At 59.7% G+C, this 22,113-nt stretch overlaps 5 protein-coding genes across 5 annotated transcripts; 3 read left to right on the top strand and 2 right to left on the bottom strand.

The window, feature by feature from the left end:
* Positions 1–1,346: 1,346 nt before the first annotated feature.
* SLS55_007161 (uncharacterized protein) lies at positions 1,347–2,714 on the top strand (the record flags this gene model as incomplete). The annotated part of the gene is made up of 6 exons (XM_066778584.1): positions 1,347–1,555; positions 1,610–1,763; positions 1,828–1,967; positions 2,017–2,212; positions 2,269–2,472; positions 2,523–2,714. The coding sequence occupies 6 exons, from the start codon at positions 1,347–1,349 to the stop codon at positions 2,712–2,714; spliced, it is 1,095 nt and encodes a 364-aa protein (XP_066631021.1).
* A 38-nt stretch (positions 2,715–2,752) lies between these two features.
* On the top strand, positions 2,753–3,264 carry SLS55_007160 (uncharacterized protein; the record flags this gene model as incomplete). The annotated part of the gene is made up of 2 exons (XM_066778583.1): positions 2,753–2,912; positions 2,966–3,264. 2 exons carry the CDS (start codon positions 2,753–2,755, stop codon positions 3,262–3,264), a joined length of 459 nt encoding a protein of 152 aa, XP_066631020.1.
* Positions 3,265–5,487: 2,223 nt separating this feature from the next.
* Positions 5,488–7,009, top strand: SLS55_007159 (uncharacterized protein; the record flags this gene model as incomplete). Its single annotated transcript, XM_066778582.1, has 2 exons — positions 5,488–5,495; positions 5,803–7,009. 2 exons carry the CDS (start codon positions 5,488–5,490, stop codon positions 7,007–7,009), a joined length of 1,215 nt encoding a protein of 404 aa, XP_066631019.1.
* Positions 7,010–12,632: 5,623 nt separating this feature from the next.
* GNA1 (Glucosamine-phosphate N-acetyltransferase-like protein) lies at positions 12,633–13,355 on the bottom strand (the record flags this gene model as incomplete). The annotated part of the gene is made up of 3 exons (XM_066778581.1): positions 12,633–12,722; positions 12,807–12,936; positions 13,045–13,355. 3 exons carry the CDS (start codon positions 13,353–13,355, stop codon positions 12,633–12,635), a joined length of 531 nt encoding a protein of 176 aa, XP_066631018.1.
* Positions 13,356–14,389: 1,034 nt separating this feature from the next.
* SLS55_007157 (uncharacterized protein) lies at positions 14,390–19,346 on the bottom strand (the record flags this gene model as incomplete). The annotated part of the gene is made up of 4 exons (XM_066778580.1): positions 14,390–17,390; positions 17,456–17,576; positions 17,672–17,748; positions 18,508–19,346. 4 exons carry the CDS (start codon positions 19,344–19,346, stop codon positions 14,390–14,392), a joined length of 4,038 nt encoding a protein of 1,345 aa, XP_066631017.1.
* Between the last annotated feature and the right edge of the window lie 2,767 nt (positions 19,347–22,113).

Raw genomic sequence — 22,113 nt, 5'->3', positions numbered from 1 at the left:
AGCTCCATGGGAAACAAAATCCTTTTTACGGGAGCTACCGGATACGTTGGCGGCACTGTGCTCGACCAGCTCATTAATAGCACAGCGCCATCCCTCAGAAACCTGACCTTCGACGTACTCGTACGCGGACATGAACCAGCCCAGAAGCTCAAAGAGGCCTACGGAGCCCGCGTCCACCCTTTTTTTTTTTTTTTTTTTTACCGTTGAAAAGCGAGTGCTGTGCTTGGGAATACAACTTGCCCAATAGAGAAACTGATATAATGGCGAAGCGAAGCGGTCCGGTCTGAGATTGCGTCAACTTGCGATGCAGCGCGAGGAAGAGCGGAAGTCGGAGGGAGAAATATGGAGGTTGAAGGGCAACAACGATAAGGCAAAGGGTCGGTTGAGGCAATCGCAAAGGGCAGGGATCGGCGCCGGGCCCAAGGTTGTGGCTGCATGGCTTCCGCGGCCCTAGCTTCCTTTCAATCACATCATCGCACCCCCGGATGCTGCAATCATCACCCTCGCGCTGCCCATTTCCAAATGCCGACGCGCCAGACGCGTAAGGCATCTTCCTCTCGGCAAACAGTGGCCTTCGCAACCTGTGCCAACGCCTGTACCAGCCACGCGTTACTTCGGGTCTGGACTTGGCTGCAACCTCTGGCTGTGATACCTGGGGTTTCCGTCCATCTGACTCGCAAATCCCGCCGGTACTCGCCATGGCGCACCCATCGAGCCAAGGAAGAGGGTTCGGTACAATTCTACCATGCCGAGCTGTGAACTCATTCAAGCATGCTTGTAATGAATGCATTTCCTTTCTTCTGCCACGCTCATTGAAGCTCCCAGGCTCTTATGTGGATGGATAGCCCCAGCAGCTGATCATCGGCGGCGGGTGCTGTACCCACGCGGCTCCAGACCGGAGCTTGCCTTCTCGCGGACACCAGTCCTGAGGAACTTGCCCCGTGTTTGCCTCTTTACGGAGCACGTCATCGGAGAGGCCCACATTTGCCGGTCCTTCCCTTGGGAAGACCACGCGGTGAAGCCAAAATCCCACCTTGGCATAACAGACTGCCGACGGATCATACGTGCGCACCCTTTAGCTGCAAAAAAATGGCTGCGAGGTACCCACAGCTGCCTGGCTTTGCGTCGTCCCCGATTTTGTATTTGAACCAGAACTTCACTCCATAGTAGAGACAGCGAGTCTCAGGCACTCAACTCTCTTTCAGAGGAGGATTCGCCAACCCGGCTCTCCATTCTCACCAAGTGATCACTGCTTTCGCTTGTTATCTCCTGGTTCCTGCACTGTCGGCCTTGACTACCCGTCCGTCACGTTTTCGCAATTTTGGCTTCCGATTTGCAATACCATCATGGAGTCGAAAATCCCGGATATCGAGGAGAACCCCTCGCCTGTCTACAACAGTGAGAAGCCTACTGGCAGTGACAGCTATGCTTCCTCCGACTGCCAACCCGACTGGACGGATGAGGAGGAGAAGAAGTTGGTCCGCAAGATTGATCTGATCTTGATGCCCCTTCTGATTCTTCCATTCATTGCTCTTCAGCTCGACAGGGGCAACATGTTAGTCATTCCAAGCCGGTCTCCAGACCAATCATTGTGCTGACGAGCTTGCAGGGGCAACGCAGTAACCGACGGTTTCTTGGTAAGCATCGTGCAACGACCTCGCCGAGTTGCGATACTGACAAGCTACCAGGAAGATGTGGGAATCAACCAGGCCCAGTACAATGTTGGCCAGCAGCTGCTTTCCGCAGGCATTGTCGTTTTGGAGGTCAGATTATCCCCGCAATCACCAAGCACGCCATCGCCTTCCCGGAAGCTAATGCAGGTTGTAGATCCCGTCCAACCTTGTCTTGTATCGCCTCGGCCCACAGGTCTGGATTAGCTTTCAGATCTTCGCCTGGGGCCTCGTGGCTCTGTTTCAGGCATTCCAAAAAGGCCTTGGAGCTTATTTGGCCACCAGGCTCCTGCTTGGGTGAGTAAGCCGTACCCCGGCGTGTAGATGACGTGCTGACCTGAGACAGCTTGATGGAGGCTGGCTTCATCCCTGCGTCCCTCTACGCCATCACAACTTGGTACAAGACGAAGGAAATGAGCGTACGTTTCGCCATCTTCTTCTTCGGCAACTACGTTGCCCAAGCGGCTTCGGGATTGATTGCCTTTGGCGTCCTTCACATGCGCGGAGTAGCTGGCCTGGCCGGATGGCAATGGCTGTTCATCGTAAGTCACCCCGTCGCAGAGTTAACTTCGGTGGTGGCGAACTGACCTTGTTTTAGATCGAGGGCCTGTACACCGTCGTAGCCGGCGCGATTTACATGGCATTTTACCCCAAGAGCCGAGACGATCCGGTTCCTTTTACCCGCATAACGTACTTCAACGACAGAGAAAGGCACATCATTGCGCAGCGTGTCATCCTGGACGATCCGAGCAAAGTCACTGGAGCCCGGAAGACAATTTCAATGGAGGAGTTGAGATGGGCCGTGAGTCTCTTGTGCAATGTTCAAAGGACAGCAACTGACGTGTGGATTAGCTGTCGGACTGGACCATCTACCCCCACTGCCTCCTCACAATTGCCGCGCTCGCTCCATCATCCACGTACAGTAGCTACGGACCTAAGCAGATCATCTCTTTCGGCTACGAGAAGCTCCAGAGCAACGCACTATACTCGATTGGGCTTTGGATCCAACTCTTTACTTCTCTGGGGTTCAGCTTCTGGGCGTAAGTGGAACACGGGACACGGAAAGTGGCGGCTGGCTAACAATGAGCAGTGACAAGCTCAAGAAGAGAGGCATCCCCGTCGGCACGGCCTTGGCACTGTGGTGGGGCTTCAACCTCGGTGCATTGGTTGTGCGCCACTCGGACAATCACGGCAAGAGGCTTGCGATGATGGTCATGGCTCTGGCCTTCTCCAATATTTGGCGTAAGTGACTTCGGGATCGACTTGACCTCAAATCCTGACAAAGCATCTCGCAGACCCTCTAAACAGTTCGTGGCTTGCCATCAATGCGCGATCCCCGGCGGATCGAAGCATCAAAATGGCATGCATCGTCATGTCTGCCAACTTGGCTGGCATTGTCGGCAGCCAGATCTTCCAGCCTTCCGACTCGCCCGCATACACGGTCGGCCGCACCGTCAACGTGATACTGATTTCTGTGGCGCTGTTCTTCTGCTTGCTGCAGAACGGCTTGTACCGCGTGCTGAACATTCTCAACAAGAAGAAGATTAAGGCGGGCAAAGCCGAGGAGAATGAAGTCCGGAAGTACATGTTGTGAGTGCTTAGAGCAATGGATCTATTTCGGGAGAGAGACATGACTACTTGATATTTTCGTAATGCAGCAATGCCACGCCTTTTCCATTTCAGCCACATGCAAAACATGCATACCCGTCTTCTCTTTCTTGCTTTCGCAACATACATGCAGAGCGGTACTTATACAACCGGGATTTCCAATACAGGTCAAGCCCGGCGGGCGGCGGCACACGGTTCACTACCGAGAGTCGAGCTAACAGGCAGCTGTACATACGAGTGGTGCCAAGACTACCTAATCTCACAGCGCAGACGCCACCATCACTACGACCGATCCATCAGCTTCTGGACCCTTCCCGCCTGCGTTAAATCGCAGCCCGACCCAACCACTTCAGCCCCCCAACACCACGCCAACGGACTGGTGAACGAATCCGACGAGAGGGCGGTTCGCTCGACGGCTCGTGGAGCAGCACTGCTGGCACCCACAGCCCCCGCCAAAAATAACCCCCATGGGCACGCGCTACGTTGCACGGGTCAAGTCTTGACGAACGAATGCGCCCGCAAACCTTATCTTCCTCCCACGGCTTCTTGCCAAGACGTGCTTGTTCCTACCCACAAGTCATGCATCCTCATAGGGCTACCTGATAATGGCCACCTTTCTACTTGGCGCGGTATCAAGGTGCACTGACACCACCTCAGCCCCTGCCGCGTACTTGCTGGTGTTGTATCGAGACTCGGTGTCAGCCAGGATACCAAGCAAATAAGCAGGAGGTGACACTCGATTTGCTTATACGTGTCCTATAAGGCCAAGGTACTCCGAGCGCTTATTTCCGACCTTTCGGCTCTGCTTGTATCTATACTTACTAAGCCGAGGAACTCTTACCAAGCACGCTAATGAGCACTCCTCCAGCGCTTGACCACGCCCAAACCGCTTGCCGCTTTTCGGGAGAGCCCTGGTTACGAAGAAAGGTGTCTTACCTCTTTAGGCAACAAGTCGAGCCAGCCGTAAGGAGGTCCTCCCCCAGACGGGAAAGGTGGCCGACATGTGACTTCGGGCCTTCACGATCAAGCTTTGGGCTTGAGGCTTGGGAGAGGCGTTTTCTCTCTCCCTCACCGTTTTCTCAGGCAGCCTTCGGGAGATGGACGGCGCCAGCCAACTGAAGGCCCAGGCGCCCCGTGGCAACAAGAGTCGTGAGTAAAGGCGGCGGCCGGGGCCCCCGTGTCCGGCGCGGTGGTGGTGGTTTATTATCGTGAAGACACCCCGCTTGCAGCCCGCTCGCTCGTTCGAAAGTTGGGCTTTTTCGTTGGATGCGCGCTTTCGCGACTGATCAGTCCTGCCCTTTCCAGTAGGAGTGACCTCACTTCTTCTCAGTACGACCACCACCGCGCGTGCGTGTCTCGCCAGCACACCACACCACCCCTCCACCCACCACCATGGTCAACATCCCCTGGAAGCGCCGCAGCAAAAGCGGCCACCACCACCACACGTGCGTCCGCCCCTCCCCTCCCTCCCCACCATCCACCCCCACTAACCACCCGCAGCTCCCCCTCCCGCTCGCACCACTTCCACCCCCTCATCCCCCTCGCCTCCAACCCCTGCGACGGCGCCGACTACGCCTCGGCCGTCTTCTCGCAACGCCACGAAGCGGCCCCGGACGAGCTCTGCTTCGACCTCTTCTTCGTCGCCAACCTCGCGACCTTCACGGCGTACCACACGGTCGACGACGGCGCCTCGCTCGCCGCGTACGTCGGCTTCTTCGCCATCCTGTGGGCGACGTGGTTCCAGGTCACGCTGCACGACGTGCGCTTCGCGCGCGACAGCGTGTACGAGCGCGCGTGCAAGGTCGCGCAGTTCGCCGCGTTCGTGGGCTTGGCGCTCGCGGGGAGCAAGTTCGAGCCGGTGGAGAATGCGGCCAAGGGGACGGGGAATGCGAATTTGAGGCTGCTGTGCTGGGTGCTGGTGGCGAGCAGGGTGCAGTTGGCGCTGCAGTATTGCTTCGTGGGCGTGGCGGTCGCGCGGAAGAGGTTCTCGAAGCTGTATCTGCCGCTTGGGTTGAATGTCGCGGTGTATGCGGGCGCCGCGGCGGCGTTTGGTGTCCTGGCGCTGGCGTTTCGCGAGGGCGCGGGCAAGGCGCGGCCGGGCGTGTATTGGGTGTGGTGGGTCGTGCTGTTCGTCGAGGGCGTGGGCACGATCGCCATCTCGTGCTGGTGGCGGATGCTGAGCTTCAAGAAGACGCATCTGGTGGAGCGCATGGGGCTGTTGACGTTGATCGTGATCGGGGAGGGCGCCATCGGGGTGACCAAGACGGTGAGCAAGATGATGGGCAAGACGGGCGTGGATTGGCAGGGCACGCTGCTGGTGGGGTGTATCGTTCTGACGCTGGTATGTAGGGGAGGGACTGATTATTCCTTTGCGGGGAGAATACTGACGGGCGCTGCAGGTCTTCCTCTTCCTGACGTACTTCGACAACCAGCCCCACGGCCACTACGGCACCATCCGCCAGCAGATCTGGGCGCTGCTGCACTTCCCCTTCCAGCTCGCCGTCGTCGGCGTCGGCGAGGGCAGCCAGCAGCTCGCGCTGGCGCGGTACATCATCAACAGCATCGCCAAGTTCAGGCACAAGATCGTGCAGTACTGCGTCGACGACGGGCTGGAGGGCGACGCGTTGGTCGACAAGCTGAGCGCGACCGTCAAGTACTACCAGCTGGACAAGAAGCCCGAGTGCTACCGGCAAGTGCTGGAGATCAAGACGGCGCTGGCCGGGCTGCGCAACGCGACGGGCATCTGCACCACGCACACCACCCCGTCGCCCGACTGGCCGCACGCCTACCCGCGCGACTTCGAGACGCTCGTGACCAAGGTCGGCAGCGGCATCACCATGTCGACCGGCATGAAGATGCCCGCAGACGCAGAACCATGGGCGGTCCTTCAGCACTCCTGGCGCGTCGTCTACGTCTACTACTGGTCGGCACTCTTCGTCGTCTTCGCGTGCCTGATCGCCTTCCTCGCGCTCATCCGCGCGCGCCGCCAACGCTTCGACCTCTTCGACGCCACCAGCATCGGCGGCCGCGTCGGCATGCTCGCCCTCTGCCTCTTCTTCGGTGCCGTGGGCATCGCCGCCCGCCAGTCCGCCTCCGCCAGCGATGATGATTACGACGACGACCCCACCCACCACCACGAGATCTACCGCCGCTTCCTGGCCAGCGGCCTCGTGCTGCCGACCGGCACGTTCATGCTCGGCGTCGCCCTCGCCGTCGACCACGTCGCGCGCGCGCTGTGCAACTGGCGGCTGCGGAGGCAAGGCTACGAGCAGCCGCCCCTACTGGCCGAGTCGCCGGGAGAGCACCACGACGTCGTCGATATCGGCGGCGGCCACGGGCGGCCCACGCATAACCGCAACACCAGCAGCGTGAGCAGCAGCGGGGGGAAGATGATCCTGGCGGGCGAGGTCGACGACATCGACGAGGTGCTGGCGAAGCGCCGCGCCGTGGTGCGCGAGAGCAGGGCCGTCGGCTTCAGGAGGCAGGAGGCGCCGCGGCCGGCGAGCGCGATTTACCTGCTGGGCAATTTTGCGGCCGGGTTGTCGAGCGTGGGCGATGTTGATGTCGAGGAGCAGCAGCGAGGGGATGGTGGTGGGCATGCGCGGACGAGCAGTGGCGTGACGTTGACGAATAGTCCGCCGGACGGGGGCAGTGATGGGGGGGAGACGGGGTATTTTGGTCCGAGGTTTCATGGCCACCACCGCGAGGATGAGGATGAAGGTGGGCGTTAGTTTAAGTGGGTTGGGTTGGCGTGGCGTTTGCTGGATGCTTTTTCTACAAAAGCAGGCGAGTATGTCGGCTTCTTGCCTTTTCGAATCGGATGTCTACTATGCTGCCATGGCCAGCGCTCGGCTGCGAACCCGAGCTGGTTAGTGACTTCGTTGCGGGACCTAAACGAACCTACTCGTACGTCCTTTCACCCCCCCTCAATCAGTAACACTGCTGCAGGACATGAAGCAGCGTTGTTTTACGGACGCAAAGGACTGCGGTGCGCGATTGGACCTAAAAAGGCGTCAGCACTGGGGTCCATCCCGGCAAGGCGGGGAAGTTCGCCTACCACGCCTATTGCAGCAACCCTCCCGCCATCACTCATCGCCATGCCAATCCACGCAATAATCCGGGTCCGGTGCGGCTCTCTCAACACCGCAAACACCGACGGGGCCAAGGAATCTCGGCTCGGCAGAGCACCTTGATTTGATCGCATCGTCCGATCAAGAATGGGAGGGCGAAGCTTGATATCTGCAGCATGCCCACCAATGCTTATCAACGACCAATGGCCGATCGCCTGCCGCGTTGTGACTCGCTGTCCGCCGTCGAATGCTCACGACCAAAGACGGTATCTGCTGCGGCGAACATGCACTTCTCGGCTAGACCCTTGCCAGTGAAGATGACCACCCCTACAAAAGCGCCCTCTCGTCCCCTGCCCGAGACCGCCCGCGTCCCGTTGCGACGACACAGCAGACACCCCAGTGTCACAAACCGCCCGCCATGCCCACCACACCGCAGGAAAGCAGCAGCAGCAGCAGCAGCAGCGCCAGCGCCGCGCAAGAGCCCAAACCCTCCCTCAACACCAACACCAACACCATAACCCCCTCGTCCTCCCCCACCACCCCATCCCTCCCACAACCCCCAACGACACCCACAGCCCCGCCGCCCAAAAAGACCTTCCGCTCCTTCATCTGGGACACCGACACCCACCTCAAGCCCCCGGCCGAGCGCGTCCTCCTGCGCAAGCTGGACTGGTCCATCCTCACCATCGGCTGTCTCGGCTTCTTCCTCAAATACCTCGACCAAGGCAACCTCGCCAACGCGTACGTATCCGGGATGCAAGAAGCACTTTCCATGCGCGGCAACGAGTACACGTACGCCGGGACGGCTTACACCGTCGCCTACGCCTTCATGCAGATCCCGTCGACACTCATCGTGCAGCGCGTGCGGCCGAGCGCGTGGCTCGCCGCCATGGAGGTCGGCTGGGGCGTGTTTACGTTCGCGCAGGCGGGGGTGCGGAACGTGGAGGCGCTGTATGCGTTTCGTTTCTTGGTGGGGCTGTTTGAGAGCTCGTTTTTTCCGTGCTTGCTGTATGTGCTGGGGAGTTGGTATACGAAGACGGAGTTGGCAAAGAGGGTTGCGTTGTTCCATATGACGGCGCCGCTGGGGAGCGCGTTTGGCGGGTATTTGCAGGCTGCGGTTTATGAGAATCTGGATGGCGCGAGGGGGCTGGCTGGGTGGCGGTGGTTGTATGTTGTTTGTGGGGTGAGTTTTTCTTGGTTTCTGAGGGTTGCTGGGGCGCTGTTGGCTCGTTGTGCTGACGAAAGGTCGATTTGGGCAGTGCATGACGGTTCCGGTTGGCTTGGCTACATTCTTGCTCCTCCCCGACACGCCGTATACCACTCGCGCCTGGTTTTTGACCGAGGCCGAATGCGAGTTGGCGGTTGAGAGGGTCCGGAAGGCGGGCAAGGCGGCGCCGGTCAAGGTTACGTGGAAGACGTTTGCCCGGATTCTGTCGCGGTGGAGGTGGTACGCGTTCGTGCTCGGATACGTGGTATGCTCCCTCGGAACCCAGGCTTCTCACCGGCTCTGATACTTACGCATCTCCACGTGCACAGCTGTACGGCTCGGCTTGCCAGGCAAGTAATTACTTTGGCATCTGGCTGAAGTCGGAACATTACTCGGTCGTCGACAGGAACATTATTCCAACCGGCACGAACCTCATCTCGGCCGCGTGTGTGGTTCTCTGGGGCTTTTTGTCCGACTACACCGGTAGCCGTTTCGCATTCATCGTGGGTCCTTTGGTACGTCTTTTCATCACTGACTGGAAATTGTGAGTTGCTACAGCATACTTACATCCACAGACATACGGCCTCATTCCCAATGGCATCTTGGCGGCTTGGCCTGCGAGCATACAGCTCAAGGAGTTCGCCTTCCTGACCTGTGGAGTGCAGTTGATGACGGCAGTATTGTAAGCCATTCAGGATTGGGACTCGACTATGCAAAGGTCAGTACTAACGCAGATGCCGCTGAAGCTACACTTGGGCGAATGAAATCTGCGCCGGCGACAATGAAGAGCGAGCGCTGGTCATCAGCAGCATGAACGGCATGCAGTACGCCGTCGCCGCATGGCTGCCGATTGTTATTTTCCCGCAGACCATGGCTCCAGATTTCCGTCAGTCCATAACCCCATCGATGAGTAGGCCCGCTTTACTGATCAAAATGCCTTGCAGGATACGGTTTCCCGGCGACTTTTGGATTTGTCATCGCCGGCATTGTTGTTATCATTGGGATCCAGCTGCTGGCATTGCGGGAGCAGCGTAAGGCGACAGGACCATCGAGCTTAGAGAATGGGTCGGCGATTGGGGAAGAGTTGGAAGAGAATGAAAGTGGTGTGAAGGGGGTTGTAGAGGTGCCGAAGCAATGATGTCAAGGTACATATGATCAGTGACCCGGCCTTTTGTACGACGAAGATCGGGAGTTTGATGCGAGTGTTTGGCTGGTGCTTACAAATCATGCATGCCCGACTATATGAGGCTGGCTGCAAGGTTAGGTAGGTCAGGGGTGTGGAATGCGGGGAAGCCTCGCTTGTAGACATACCAGTTGTTCCGTCACTCTACATTTCTCCACTATGATCTACAGAGAATTGGTTCCCGCTCGAACAGCCTGATTGTTAGATAGGTATCGTCATCTCATTTTGTTCCAGGAGCGACGTTTCGATCCTCAAGTTCGACACCGTCTTGGCGTCTCCGGAGTCCCATATCTCAACGCCCCACCAAACAGGTTCTCACTCGCCAGAATTTCCGGCCCTTGATTTGTATCCGAGAAGAACAATTAGGTGTTTCTCGAAAGATGCGGTTCATACAAGCGCTCAGAGGCTTCTGGCTGATGTTCTTCATTACGTTGGGTAACGCCGGTGTGTCTCATATCAAAGTCCGAAACGGAAGTACCTGACATTCTCTGAAGCAGCAATGTGTTGGTTCGGGTACGACCAAGGCGTCTTCTCTGGTGTCCTCATCTCGAAAGACTTCATCAAGCAATTCCCCGAGACAAGGAATGCCAATGTCAATGGCATCACATCCAGCTGCTTCTCAGTAAGTCCCCGACACGTAGAATACGTAGTGCATGAGGATGCATGCTGACCAAGAAAGCACAGCTTAGCGCATTTATAGGATGTCTTTTTGCTTTCACAGCTGGTGATTATCTGGGACGGAGGCGTTCCAATCTGATCGGATTGGCGGCCAACGTGGTTGGCGCAATCTTGCAAATATTCGCCTTTCATCTTCCACAGATGATCATCGGTCGTCTGGTAAATGGCTTCGGCATGGGTAACAAATTCCACTCTACACAGTGCCAAAGGAAGTTGAAGGTCCCAGCTGACACTCTTCCGCAGGCATCATCACCTCCATCGTCCCAGTATATCAATCAGAGTGCGCAAAGGCCCACGTCCGAGGCCGTTTGGTGATTCTCGCAAACATCAGCAACACACTAGCATTCTGTCTGGCGAATTGGATCAACTACACTCTCTACTTCCACAGTGGAGCGTTCCAATGGCGGTTCCCGCTCGCTTTCCAGCTGGTTTTCGCATTCGTGTCCGTACCGATCGTTACCTGTCTTCCGGAAAGTCCGAGATGGCTGATGTTGCAAGACCGAACGGAGGAGGCTATCCAGGTGATTGCCAGACTGGAGGGCGGGGAAGTGTCTGAGACCGACCCCGCCGTCATCGCCACTTACAGATCGATCACGGCAGCGATCGGAGAAGAGAGACGAGCTCGCATGCCGGCGAGAGATGTCTTGCTTTTCAGGGATGAGACACAAAACTTCCGTCGGGTGCTACTGTCGTGTGGAACGCAGCTGATGCAGCAACTGAGTGGGGTGAACGCTTACACTGCTCCAGGAAAGCGTCGGACTTGACGAGCAGAAAAGCAGGCTTCTCACCGCTTGCAATTCTACGTCTTATCTCGGTTCTGCGTTGGTGTGCTTGTATGTTATCGACATGGCTGGTCGCCGGAAGTAAGTCTTAGTGTCGTGATTGCTGAGTTTCGTTCTGACATTTAGGCAGGTTGATGCTTTACGGTGCCCTGACTGCTGGATCTTGTTATCTTGTTGCGGCAATTTGTTTGAAGATGGCAGGTTTGCATCCTGAATCCAAGTATGAGGTAAAAAGAATACGTCTCCACCAGGTATTGAAGCGGAATTTGACAAAGGCACCCAGCTCGGATCCGCCACAACGGCGATGTTCTTCTTGTACTATGCCTTCTACGGCACGAGTTTTGCAAAGGTGAATTAGCATGGCCCCTGATAGCTCCTGTCGAGGCTCAAGGGTATCATAGGTTCCTTGGGTATACAACTCGGAGATCAATTCCCTGGGCTGGCGGACTCGCGGCGCTGCTGCAGCCACAGCCACCAATTGGATGGGATCCTTCATCGTCACGCAGTTCACCAAAGTCGGTGTGCAAAACCTCGGATGGGGATTCTACCTCCGTGAGCTACAGCATATACCGCATGCTCTTCACTGGAATGTTGACTGACGATGTCGCAGTGTTTGCGTGCTTTCTCTACTCGTACTTCCCCATCGTATGGGCGCTTTATCCTGAAACCACCCAACGGACACTTGAGGATATGGACGAGATGTTCAGGAGAAACCCTGGTATCGTTGTGTTTGGGAACAAAGACCTCACGCAACGTGCTAGACCATGGTCGTTTGCTGAAGCAGAAAAATCGCGAGTTCGGCGAGCTGCTGAGGAGCATGACGAGCATCTCGGGGAAGATCACACACAAATATCCACATCTGCAGTGGCCAAGAGGGTATGAGAGGAATTCAATCTATACCAACGCATAGTCCATACGCGACAGTGCCCTGCACTGAGCTTGAAAAGAGCAAGTTCATGAAATTGCCTGATGGGGGCTGCTCCAACTATCTCTCGCCGCTCGGCTTATTTTTGGTTGATACCTATGCAGTAGGTTGAAATACAATCGCGGTGCATATGCGCAAGCTCAGCTTATGACGAGGTGAAATACTCATTACTAGTGCTTGTGTTCGGCTCATTAGATGCTTTGTGACAGACAGGAAATTGTACGGTCAGTAGTAAAATAAGAAAATCATTCAAGCTGGCTTGGAAACCCGCATTTCAGCCTGAGTTGAGAAACCGACGCAGTTTTCAACATGCCGTAGCAGAAATGGAAAATTCCAAATCATCATTTGATAGCCCATTGAACGGTGTCTCAGCCGACCGTCTCCATTCTATGTATATCCTCTCCTCACCTTTCTATATCCCTCGTATCATAGTCATACAGATCCAAAAGAGATCTCCAACATATCGCCTTGTCCCAAGTTCATAAAACTCCAACCCAAGCCTCGAGCGGCTAGTAGTAATGGGCCATTTCCAGGCCGGCGCGCTTGAAGCCGCACTTGACGTAGAAACCCTCGTTCGCTTCGGAGCAGTCGAGGATGGTCTAGTGCAAAAAAAAAAAAAAAAAGACACAGCGTCAGCCAATTGTCCCCAGATCCACACCAACCCACGGAGCGAAAAGACTCACCTTGTAGCAGCCCACCTTCTCCGCAACAAAGTCCAACGCCTGAATGATGCGCAGCCCCAGCTTCTTACCCTGCTGATCCTTCGCAACCGCGATATCCTCAATATGCCCAACAAGGCCCAAGTTATGAATACTGTCGCGCGCACATTCAACCGTCAGCAAAAAAACCGCCTTTTCCCCCGCCCCGCCCACTCTCTCCGAAAAGGGCAGGGCAGGGCAGCAAGCAAGCAGAAGGACTCACAACTTCCTCTCCACAATCAACGCGCCCGTCCCGACGATCTTGCCCGCATCGTCAAGAACACAAATGAGGAAGTACTCGTCGTTGCGGCGGCTCATCCAGTCGTAGCGCGCGTCCCACGCGGCCTGGTCGACGTCGCCGACGGTGGTGAGCACGCGCAGCACGTCGAGGAAGCCGCGCCCGTAGTCGCCCCGCCGGATCGGCCGCACGCTGTAGCCCGCCGGCAGCGCCGCGAGGACCGAGGGCGAGATCAGCTCCGTGCTGAAGAGCGGCGCTTCGGGGTCGGAGAGGACGGCGGAGGCGGTGGTGGACATGGTTGTGGGGGAATGCGATTGGAGAGACGGAGAGGAGGGAGGGCGCAAAGAGCGATGAGAGCGAGAGACGCGTGCGAATGAGGGTGGGTTGGCGGGTGGTGAGCTCTCTGGTTTCGCGCCGGCGGTAGGGAGGGCGGGGTCCGGGGGGAGAGAAGCGAGCGAGCAAGCGAACGGGTGGACGGGCGAGTCAGGCGGTGGGATTCGGAGGCGAGAGAGAGAGCGAGGCGGATTGGAGCAATGGAGCGAGTGATGGGAAAGAGACTGATGAGGAGGAAGTGTGAGGGCGAAGCTGGAGTGGTAGACGGCGACGGAAAAAGGAGAAGAGCTGGGTGTTTACGTCGGTTGGCCGCAGGCTGGCAGCATTTCGGGCGACCCTGGTCGCTCTGATCGGCGGCGCCACTGCTGCGGTCGCCTTCAAACGCCCCAAAAATAGCGACCGAGGCAGCCTAAGAGATCTCGCCAAGCCCGCAGCCACACCCCCACCACTTCACCATCCCGGAGCTGACAAGCTGAACCCCGTCATCGTCGGGAAAGAGCCATGTCGCTGCACGACCGTCTTTTCTCGCGCTTGGCTCGGACCTTGCTCCGACCGCTGCTGAGTTTCACAGCGACATCCCGACTGAGAAGTAGGTATCATTGAGATGAGTTTAGGAAGGCTCAGTCCTCTCACAACCCACTGTGTGAAGGCCGAGTGAAGCGAAGCAGGGAAGCACTCACCTTACTGTCAATTGCAGGCGTCAGATCAAATCCTTGCATACTACCTTACTCCCCAGAGCGCAATTGCTTCGTATAAATCTGTAGTCCCATTTTCACCCACCCTCATATGTCCTCCCAGCTCCAAGTCCCTAGATGTGATATCCCAAGCTAAGCTTACACAAGAAAAAAAAAGAGATGGAATATCGAAAGCGAACGAACGTCATCACATCAAAAACGAGAGAAGATTCATCGCTCCAGACCACCCACCCACCGCCCACCCATTACACAAAAAGCCCCTCCAACTCAAAGAAAAAAAAAATTGAGACGGAACCACCCTACTACTCCCTCCGCTCCTCTCCACCACCAACCTCCACCGTCGTCCCCAGGTACACCTCCAACGGACCACCGTCATCCGTACTCCCCGCCCCGTGCAGCTCCTCCGACAACAGCGACGAACCCCCCTCCTCGCAGCACGACGGGCACCGGTTCAGCATCCCGCCCGTCTTCAGCACCGCCTGCAGCGCCGCCTCGAGCAGTCTGTTCTGGCGCTCCAGCGCCTCGCACCGCGCCTCGAGCCGCGCGGAGTAGGACGAGGCGCCGTCATTGTTGCTACTCCCCACGCTCGCTCTCGTGCCGGCAGCGTCGCCGGCAGGGCCGCCGCCCTTACCAGCAGCGTCATCATGCTTGTGGTGATGATGATGATGGTGATGATGCGGCGGCGGCTGCAGCACCAAGCTCGAAACGACCGACATGGCGCTCGGCGTCTGATAGCTGAACCCGGACGCCGCCGACGACGACGAGACGCGCTGGTGGTGTCCCACAGCAGCAGCAGCAGCGTTGTTGCCGCCGCCGCCGCTGTTCTGGAAGTAGTAACCAAACGGGCCGTTGCTCTCCGTCGTCTCGCCGCTGTCTCGCCACTGCTGCTGTTGCTGTTGCTCATCATCGCGGCGTTGCTTCTGCGCCTGAGAGCTACTGCTACCATCATCCTTGTTCACATGGCTCCCGTTCTGGTGCGACTGCAGCCCGTACGCCCCCGAGTGCGCGTGCAGATGGGCCCGCAGCTCGCGCAGCTGCTCTTCGCGGCCGCCGACGCCGACCTGGGCCGCGAACTTGAGCGACGAGGCGCGGCGCAGCATCGACGACGACGACGCCCTGTCGCCGCCACCGCCATCGGCGGCAGTCGTCGAGGCGGAGCGGCCGATGCCGGAGGAAGAAGCCGAGGAGAGGCGCTGTTGGATGTGGTGGTCGAGGTCGTCTTTGCTGCTGGCGCCGACGACCGTCACCGTAGCGACACCAGCCGGCGGAGGCGGAGGCGCGCTCAGGCTCGTCCGCGCGGCGATCAAGCTCGCCGAGCTGCGGCGGTGATGGTGCGAAAGCGGGCGGCGGGGATGTGGGAGGCTGCGACGCTCCCCGTCCTCACCCTCTCCCTCCTCCTCCTCCCTGAGCACCTCCTCCGCCGCCGGCTTCTTGGCCTGCTGCTGCCTACCCCTCGCCATCGGCGGCAACGGCGGCGGCGGCGGCAGGGACGAAACCCCCGCAGGCATCTGCTCCGCAACCGTAACGATCGGACTCAGCGACATCACCGCGCCGCCACCAGCACCACCGCAACTACCACCACTGCCGCCGCCGCCACCCCCATCCTCCTCCAGCTCGCCGGGGACGACAAACAGCGACTGCAGCCGGTGCCGCTGGTGCTGCTCGTCCCTCGTCCCTCCTCGGCGCTGCTGCAGGACGGGTCTGTGGACGCGGTCGGCGTGGTCTCTTTGTAGTTGCTGTTGTTGTTGTTGTTGTACACCCTCTCCACCCGCGGCGGCGACGGCTGGAGGAGGAGAGGCAGCGGCAGCGGCAGGTGTCGCCGCGCACACGATCGCGTCGATGTTGCCTTGGTGCGCGATGCCGCCGATGCCGCCGCCGCCCCCGACGCGCAGGTCGCTGCTGGCGCGCTTGCGCTGCTGCAGGTCGCGCAGCTTGCGGGCGCGGATCTTGTCGTCGCGGCTGCGGCTGTGGCGGGGTGAGTGGGTGGTGGTGCCGGATCGGGGGTCTGTCGTCGAAGAGGAGGAGTGGTGGGCGGAGGAGGAGGACGAGGAAGACGAGGACGAGGACGAGGATGCAGAGGACGTGTCGGGGATGACGGAGTCGACTCTGATGTGTTGCTGTTGCTGCTGCTGTTCGCCAGCGGTAGCAGCAGTGGCGGGACGGCCGTGATGGGGATGGGCATGGTGGTGGTGGTGATGGTGATGCTGCCCACCGCCCTCCTGCTCCCCACGCTTGTTCCCCTGCCCCGCCAACGCCAACCGCTCCGAGCTCGTCTTCTCCGGCAACGTCTGCCTGCCGCCTTGTTGCTGTTGTTGTTGCAACTGCTGCAACTGCTGCTGCTGCTGCGCCCTCGCAAACAGCGCCATCTGCGACGGCAGGCTCTTGCGCGCATCCTCCTTCCGCGCCGCATCCTCCCTGTCTTCCCTGCTGCTCCTCTTCTCCTGCGTCTGCGTCTTCCTCTCCCGCCTCGTCGTCGTCGTCGGCGCCGTCGGCAACGGGCGCCGCTGCTCTCCCCGGGCGTCCGCATCCGTCGTCGTCAGTATCGACGTCGTCGTCGCGCGCCGCAGGAGATGAGGGGGCGAGGAGGGGGAGTGGGAGGGGAGGAGCCTCTTCGTCATCTCCTCCATCGGCGTGACGAAGGGCGTCGTGCTGGTGCTTGTGCTTGTCGCGGCGCCGCCGTCGCCGTCAGATCCGCCGGGCGTGATGGTGGCGGTGTCGGCCGAGGAAGAAGGGGAGACGCCGTCGTCGTTGGCGTTGGCGTTGCTGGTGCCGCCGGTCAGGCGCGTGGGCGACGGCAGGCATGACGGCGGGTTGCTGAAGAGCGCGGCTTTGGCGTCCATGACGGCGTAGCTGGTCTTGATGTTGTTGTCGTCCCCGGAAGGTTTCTTCCTCTGCTGTTGGTGTGGTGGTTGTTGTTGGTGTTGTTGTTGCGGCTCCGGTTGCGGCTGCGGCTCTGGACTCATGCTGCGGCTGACCAGCCGGATGCTGCTGCTGGCGTGACGGATGCTGCTGCCGGCGTCGGTGACGGCCGTGACGGTGGGGGACGACGGCGTGGGGGGGCGGCGCTGCTGCTGCTGCTGCTGCTGCTGCTGCTGCTGCTGCTGCTGCTGTTGTGAGGCGTGATCCGGTGGTTTGGTCGAGTCGACGACAGTACCGCCGACGGTCTCGGACGGGTCGGGTGTTTGGGCCTGCTGCTGCATGCCGAGGGTGGAGAGCCAGGTGTCGAACTGCTCGGTGCCGAGGCAGGAGTTGAGCTTGTCTGGGAGGGAGGCGGAGCGGCGTTTGAGGGACAGCATTTCGTTGCTGGGGGGGAGTATGGTCGTGTCAGTTTCCGGGCGCTTGATGAGGTTGTGATGGTGCCGACTTACCTCTTCGAAGTGGTCAGGGACGGGTCGCTCAGCAACGACTGGCCGGCGAGGGATTGGCTGTCCGCCGGGCTCTGGTCCGTCACAATCTGGAGATACTTGGTCGGCTTGCCTTCTTTCCGCACTACCTTGTCAGTTCTTCATCCCCAAAGTTCACATACCTCGCAGCAATGATAAAGAGGAGGGGGGGGGGGGGGGGGGGGGGACAAAAGAACTCACTTCCTTTCGTCTCCATCTGCACGACTCCCCTAGCAGGCACGAACGGCTCCGGCGGAGGCTGCGACACGCCAGGCCCGCTGCATGTCCCCACGGCAGTCAGCAAAGGCACAACACACACAAAACACACAAGAGGAGCGCCCGTCCCCCGCAAAAAAAAAAAAAAAAAGACAAGAAGAAAAAAACGCATCACACAATTCACTCACCCCTCAACCGACCCCACCCTCTCCGCCAAGCCCAAGCTCTTCGTGTTCCTACGCTTATACCCCAAAAACCTCAACGCACTCTTCCCCTTCCCCTTCTTCCTCCCCGCCCCTCCTCCCCCCACCGCACTCCCCCCACCACTCGCCCCCCTTGATCTCCCGCCGACCCCAGCCCCCACAATCCCCATACTCACCAACCCCGCGCTCTCGGGCCCCGTGTTCCGCAAGAAATCCTGAATGTCAAACCTTTGGAACCTTGCGTCGTCGGCCGCACCGGACGCCGCCAAGGCCATGCCGCCCGATGCGCGCGGCACGGGGGTCGGCGTTGTCGTCATCCGGCCTTTGGGCGGCGCTTGTTGCAGAAGCGATGCGGGGACGGGCGGGAAGACGGAGGATGTTTGGACGAGGGGTTCGGGTTCGTCGGACCAGGAGAAGCGGCGGCCGCGGGTTGGGGGGCGGATGGTGGTGGTGTTGGTGGTGTTGGCGGCGGTGGCGGTGGGAGTGCTGGTGCCGGTGAGGGTGGCGGCGGCGGCGGTGAAGGTGTTGGAGAGGGTTTGGATGGGGAGGGAGGGGCGGCGGTGTTGGTGGTGGTGGTGGGGGTTCGTGTTGACGTTGTTGTTGTTGTTGTTGAAGGACGTGTCGACGCGGAGGGGTTTGCGGAGGACGGCGCGCTCGGCGGTCTTGCGGGTGGGTTTGTTCTTGTTCTTGTTGCTGTTGTTGCCGTTCGACGGCAGTGCTGAAGCGGAAGAGTGGGCGTCGGTGGTGGTGGTGGAGGGCGCCGTGGCTGTTGTCAATAGATCCAGCACCGCGCTGGGGGTGGTGGAAGCAACGGGATCGCTGGCGTCGTCGACGTCGGCGCGATTGGCAGCGGCGGCGGCGGCGGTGCTGCCGCTGAACTCGGGCCAAAAGGGCTGGTCGGGCAGGTTCCACCAGCACGGCGAGCCGGAACGGGAGCGGTCGCGGGAGCTGCTGTGGTTGCGGCCCTTGCGGATGACCGACTCGCTGTCACCGTCGTCGTTGTTGGACTTGATCGTAGCCGTGGCGGCGGCGGTACTGGGCAGCCGTAGACGGTCCTTGCTGGCCTGCTTTCTGTTGTTGTTGTTGCTGCTGCTCTTCTTGTCGTCGTCTCTGGTCTTGTTCTTGTTCCTCCGGCCGCCGCTTCTTCCCTTCGTCGATTTCTTCACGTCGACGAGACTGTACTCGTCCTTCTCTTCGTCCTCGAAGTCGGACGAGGACGGCCAGGTGTCGTCGGCGTTGGTCGGGAACGGCGCGTTGTTGCGTCGACGCAGCGGCTGCTGCTGATCAGCGTCGTCCGCGATGCTTCGTCCCTCCAGCAGGTGTACGTGTTCCAGCTGGTCTTCGGCCGGGCAAGGGGCGCCGTCTTCGAAGAAGAGCTCGGCGTGCGTGCTGCGGGTGGTGGCGGTGCGGTCGACGATGGTGGTGGTGTTGGCGCGCGTGCGGGGGGTGTGGTTCATGAAGAGGAGTGGGGTTGGGTTGCGGTTGTAGGGAGACGAGCGGGTGGAGATTGGGGGTTGGGAGTGAAACGATGAAGAAGAAGAGGGAGGCCTAGCGCCGGTAGTAGTGCTGTGGTGGTCGGCGCCAGGTGAGTGGGCAATGGTATCATGAGGAGCAGCAGCACCGTGGCCGAGGGGGGCGGCGGTGGCACCGATGCCAACGGCTGCCTGCATTTGTTTGCGTCTCGAGGCTAGCTACGGTGGCGAACGAGAGCCCGGGAAAGCAAAGCGCGAAACGCCGTGGGTCGGGAGGAGACGAAACGGCGGGACGGGGGGGTGCTGTGCTCGACGGAGGTGTTGGTTTTGATGCTCTACCCGGTACGTCTTTCGGCGTGGCCCCCGTCACACCCCGTCGAAGCAAGATGCAAGACCGAGTCCCGGCCGGCCAGAATCGGCGCGTGGGCGAGTGGTTCTGGACTGTCGGGATCCCCTGAGCCGTGGTATTCGCTTTTCGTCCGCGGTCTGCGTGGGCCCGTTACCTCTCGTGCGAGTGCAGTGCTGCGAAGGTCGTGTAGTCTGTACAAGGCGCGTGCGCTGCGTGCGTGCATGCACTTTCTCGTGCTTGATACCAGGCGTCGTGTACGCAGCAGCTGCGCGGCTATGTGGGTCGGGAAGTCTGAAGCAATTGAAGACGACAAAGGCGGGTCAGGGGAGAGGATGGCGGAGAAGGCGGGAAATGCGGGCAGCGCGTAGAGGCAATTGGCACCAGTGCGTGGTCGAGTGTTGTGTGGGTTACTCGGCCTGCTCATCTGATGGCCTGGCTCTGCAGCCGCAGGTGAGCAAAAGCAGGACGCTGAAGGACCAAGCTCATTAAATTTTTGTTAGCCACACCCGGGAGGGGGTGGAGCTGCAAGAAGAGAAACCGGCGCCGCGGCAATATAAGCAACGTGCTTTCTGTGCCATGTTCCGCCCGCACAGTGGCTCTCTTCGGCATTGCCAGACACTGCTTCCATAACACCCTCATAAACCCTCGGTGCGACCGTCAGCATGCGTGCGTACACGTTCCCGGAACAAGCCTCTCGAGTTGGGGAGGGCATGCAGTGAGAGTTAAGGCCGAGTGTTGGGCCAACGGCCATGGCTCCGTCCGTCGCACAACAGCAGAGCAGCAGCTCCAGCGGTGGTCGTTAAGCGCGTCCCCCCAGCTCCATCTCACCTCATCCATCCCGAAGCACTCCGTCCGCCCTCTGGCAGTCCTGCTCATGGACGGCCAGTCCCTCGGCTTTCCCTAGCGTGGCCGCCCTCCTCCCAAAGGCGGCCGCGGCGCGGCCGTAGAGGGCAAAGGCCGGTAGAGCACACAACGCCAGCATTCTGCGGTGCGACATCGCCACCATCCGGAACGGGGTGACGGACGGTGGGACGACACGCACGGAACTCACGCTCACATGAATCCGGAGGCGGCGGGTGCGAGTGGGGGAGAAGAGAGCGACGCCGGCTGTGAAGCATGAGCAATGAGCGGTGGGCAGTCCAGTGACCGGGTGGGAAGTGTATGGACATGCGGGGAAGATACAAACTGCAGCAGTAGTCATCAGTACGCGACAGGGTCAGCATGCCACGGCGGCGAATCACCGATGCTTATGCTCACCTCCCGCTCCCCTTGCGTCGGCGTAGAACCCCCAGCGTCCCCGGTGTCGGCATCCTCTCTCTCGCTGCAACCAGCCGCCGGGACACGGCAGCTATTGCTGTCAGTGCGCAGGAAAAAGAAAGGGAAGCGTGGGCGACAGGGAACAGGGCGAGCTCCAAACACGGGCGGGAGAGAGAGAAACATCAGGCCGTGGTTGCGGGCGTTGCTTTCTGAAACAAGACACTGGCCAATTGTGCAACCTTCAGTGGGAAAAGGCGTCAAGCGGAGATTAAAGAAGGCGTTGGACGCCCACGAGAATATTGTCCGCCCAGCGTCCGTCCCAGGCCTGCGGTTCGTCCACATCATCATCCTCATCTGTTGATCCACCATCTATCGATTTGCGGCGCGTGCTGATTGATCTGCGCATGAGGCGTCGCCGGGCCGCGTCAACGTCAGTCGATCGACCGGGGGCTGGGCACCGAAGAAAAAGAAGCAGAAGAAGCGTCCGACTAGGTCCTGACGGGCGCAGATGGATCGACGGCGCGGGCAGAGATGGAGGGGTGAAGCCGTGCAGCAGACGGCGTTGATGGGCCGACGGCGGCCGGACGTCACGCCTCATCAGGCAGGCTGACATGCGTGCATGCATGCGTGCGTGCGTCCATGCATGGCCCCCCAAAACCCGCAGCTTCGCCATCGGGATTTCCATCTCGCTCGCCCAGAGCGCGGGCGCACAAGGTCGACGCCTTCCGGCCCCATTTGCATGGAAGCGTCCCGAATGGCCGGCTCCCCTGAGCCGTGCAACCCCAAAAGCCCACTCACTCACTCACTCCATCCGACCGACCGACCAGCCAGCCGAACTCACGAGCTTTCCCCAGGACCCCCCGTCTTGCCGTCAGTCGGTCGGCCCTCGTCCTGTCTGCCTCCCCCATCTCCTCGTGGCCAGCGCGGCAAAAGGAAGGGGAAGCGTCCTGGCACTCACTGCAGCGGCCTCCTTCACTCACGGCACCAGCAATCATCGTGCACTCGCCCGCTCATCCGCTCGCTCTCTATCTAGATAGCATGGCCCGGGGAAGAGACGTTCCATCTCCATCCCATTTGATCAAGGCATGGGACGACAGTTCAAGCCAGCCCCCTCCCCAGATTCCGAAGTGTATACTCTATCCGCAA

Source organism: Diplodia seriata, assembly GCF_021436955.1.
Source record: "Diplodia seriata strain FDS-637 chromosome Unknown scaffold_7, whole genome shotgun sequence".
Classification (NCBI taxonomy): domain Eukaryota; kingdom Fungi; phylum Ascomycota; class Dothideomycetes; order Botryosphaeriales; family Botryosphaeriaceae; genus Diplodia; species Diplodia seriata.
Note: the sequence above shows the minus strand (reverse complement) of the source record. Positions and strands in the feature narration are given on the sequence as shown.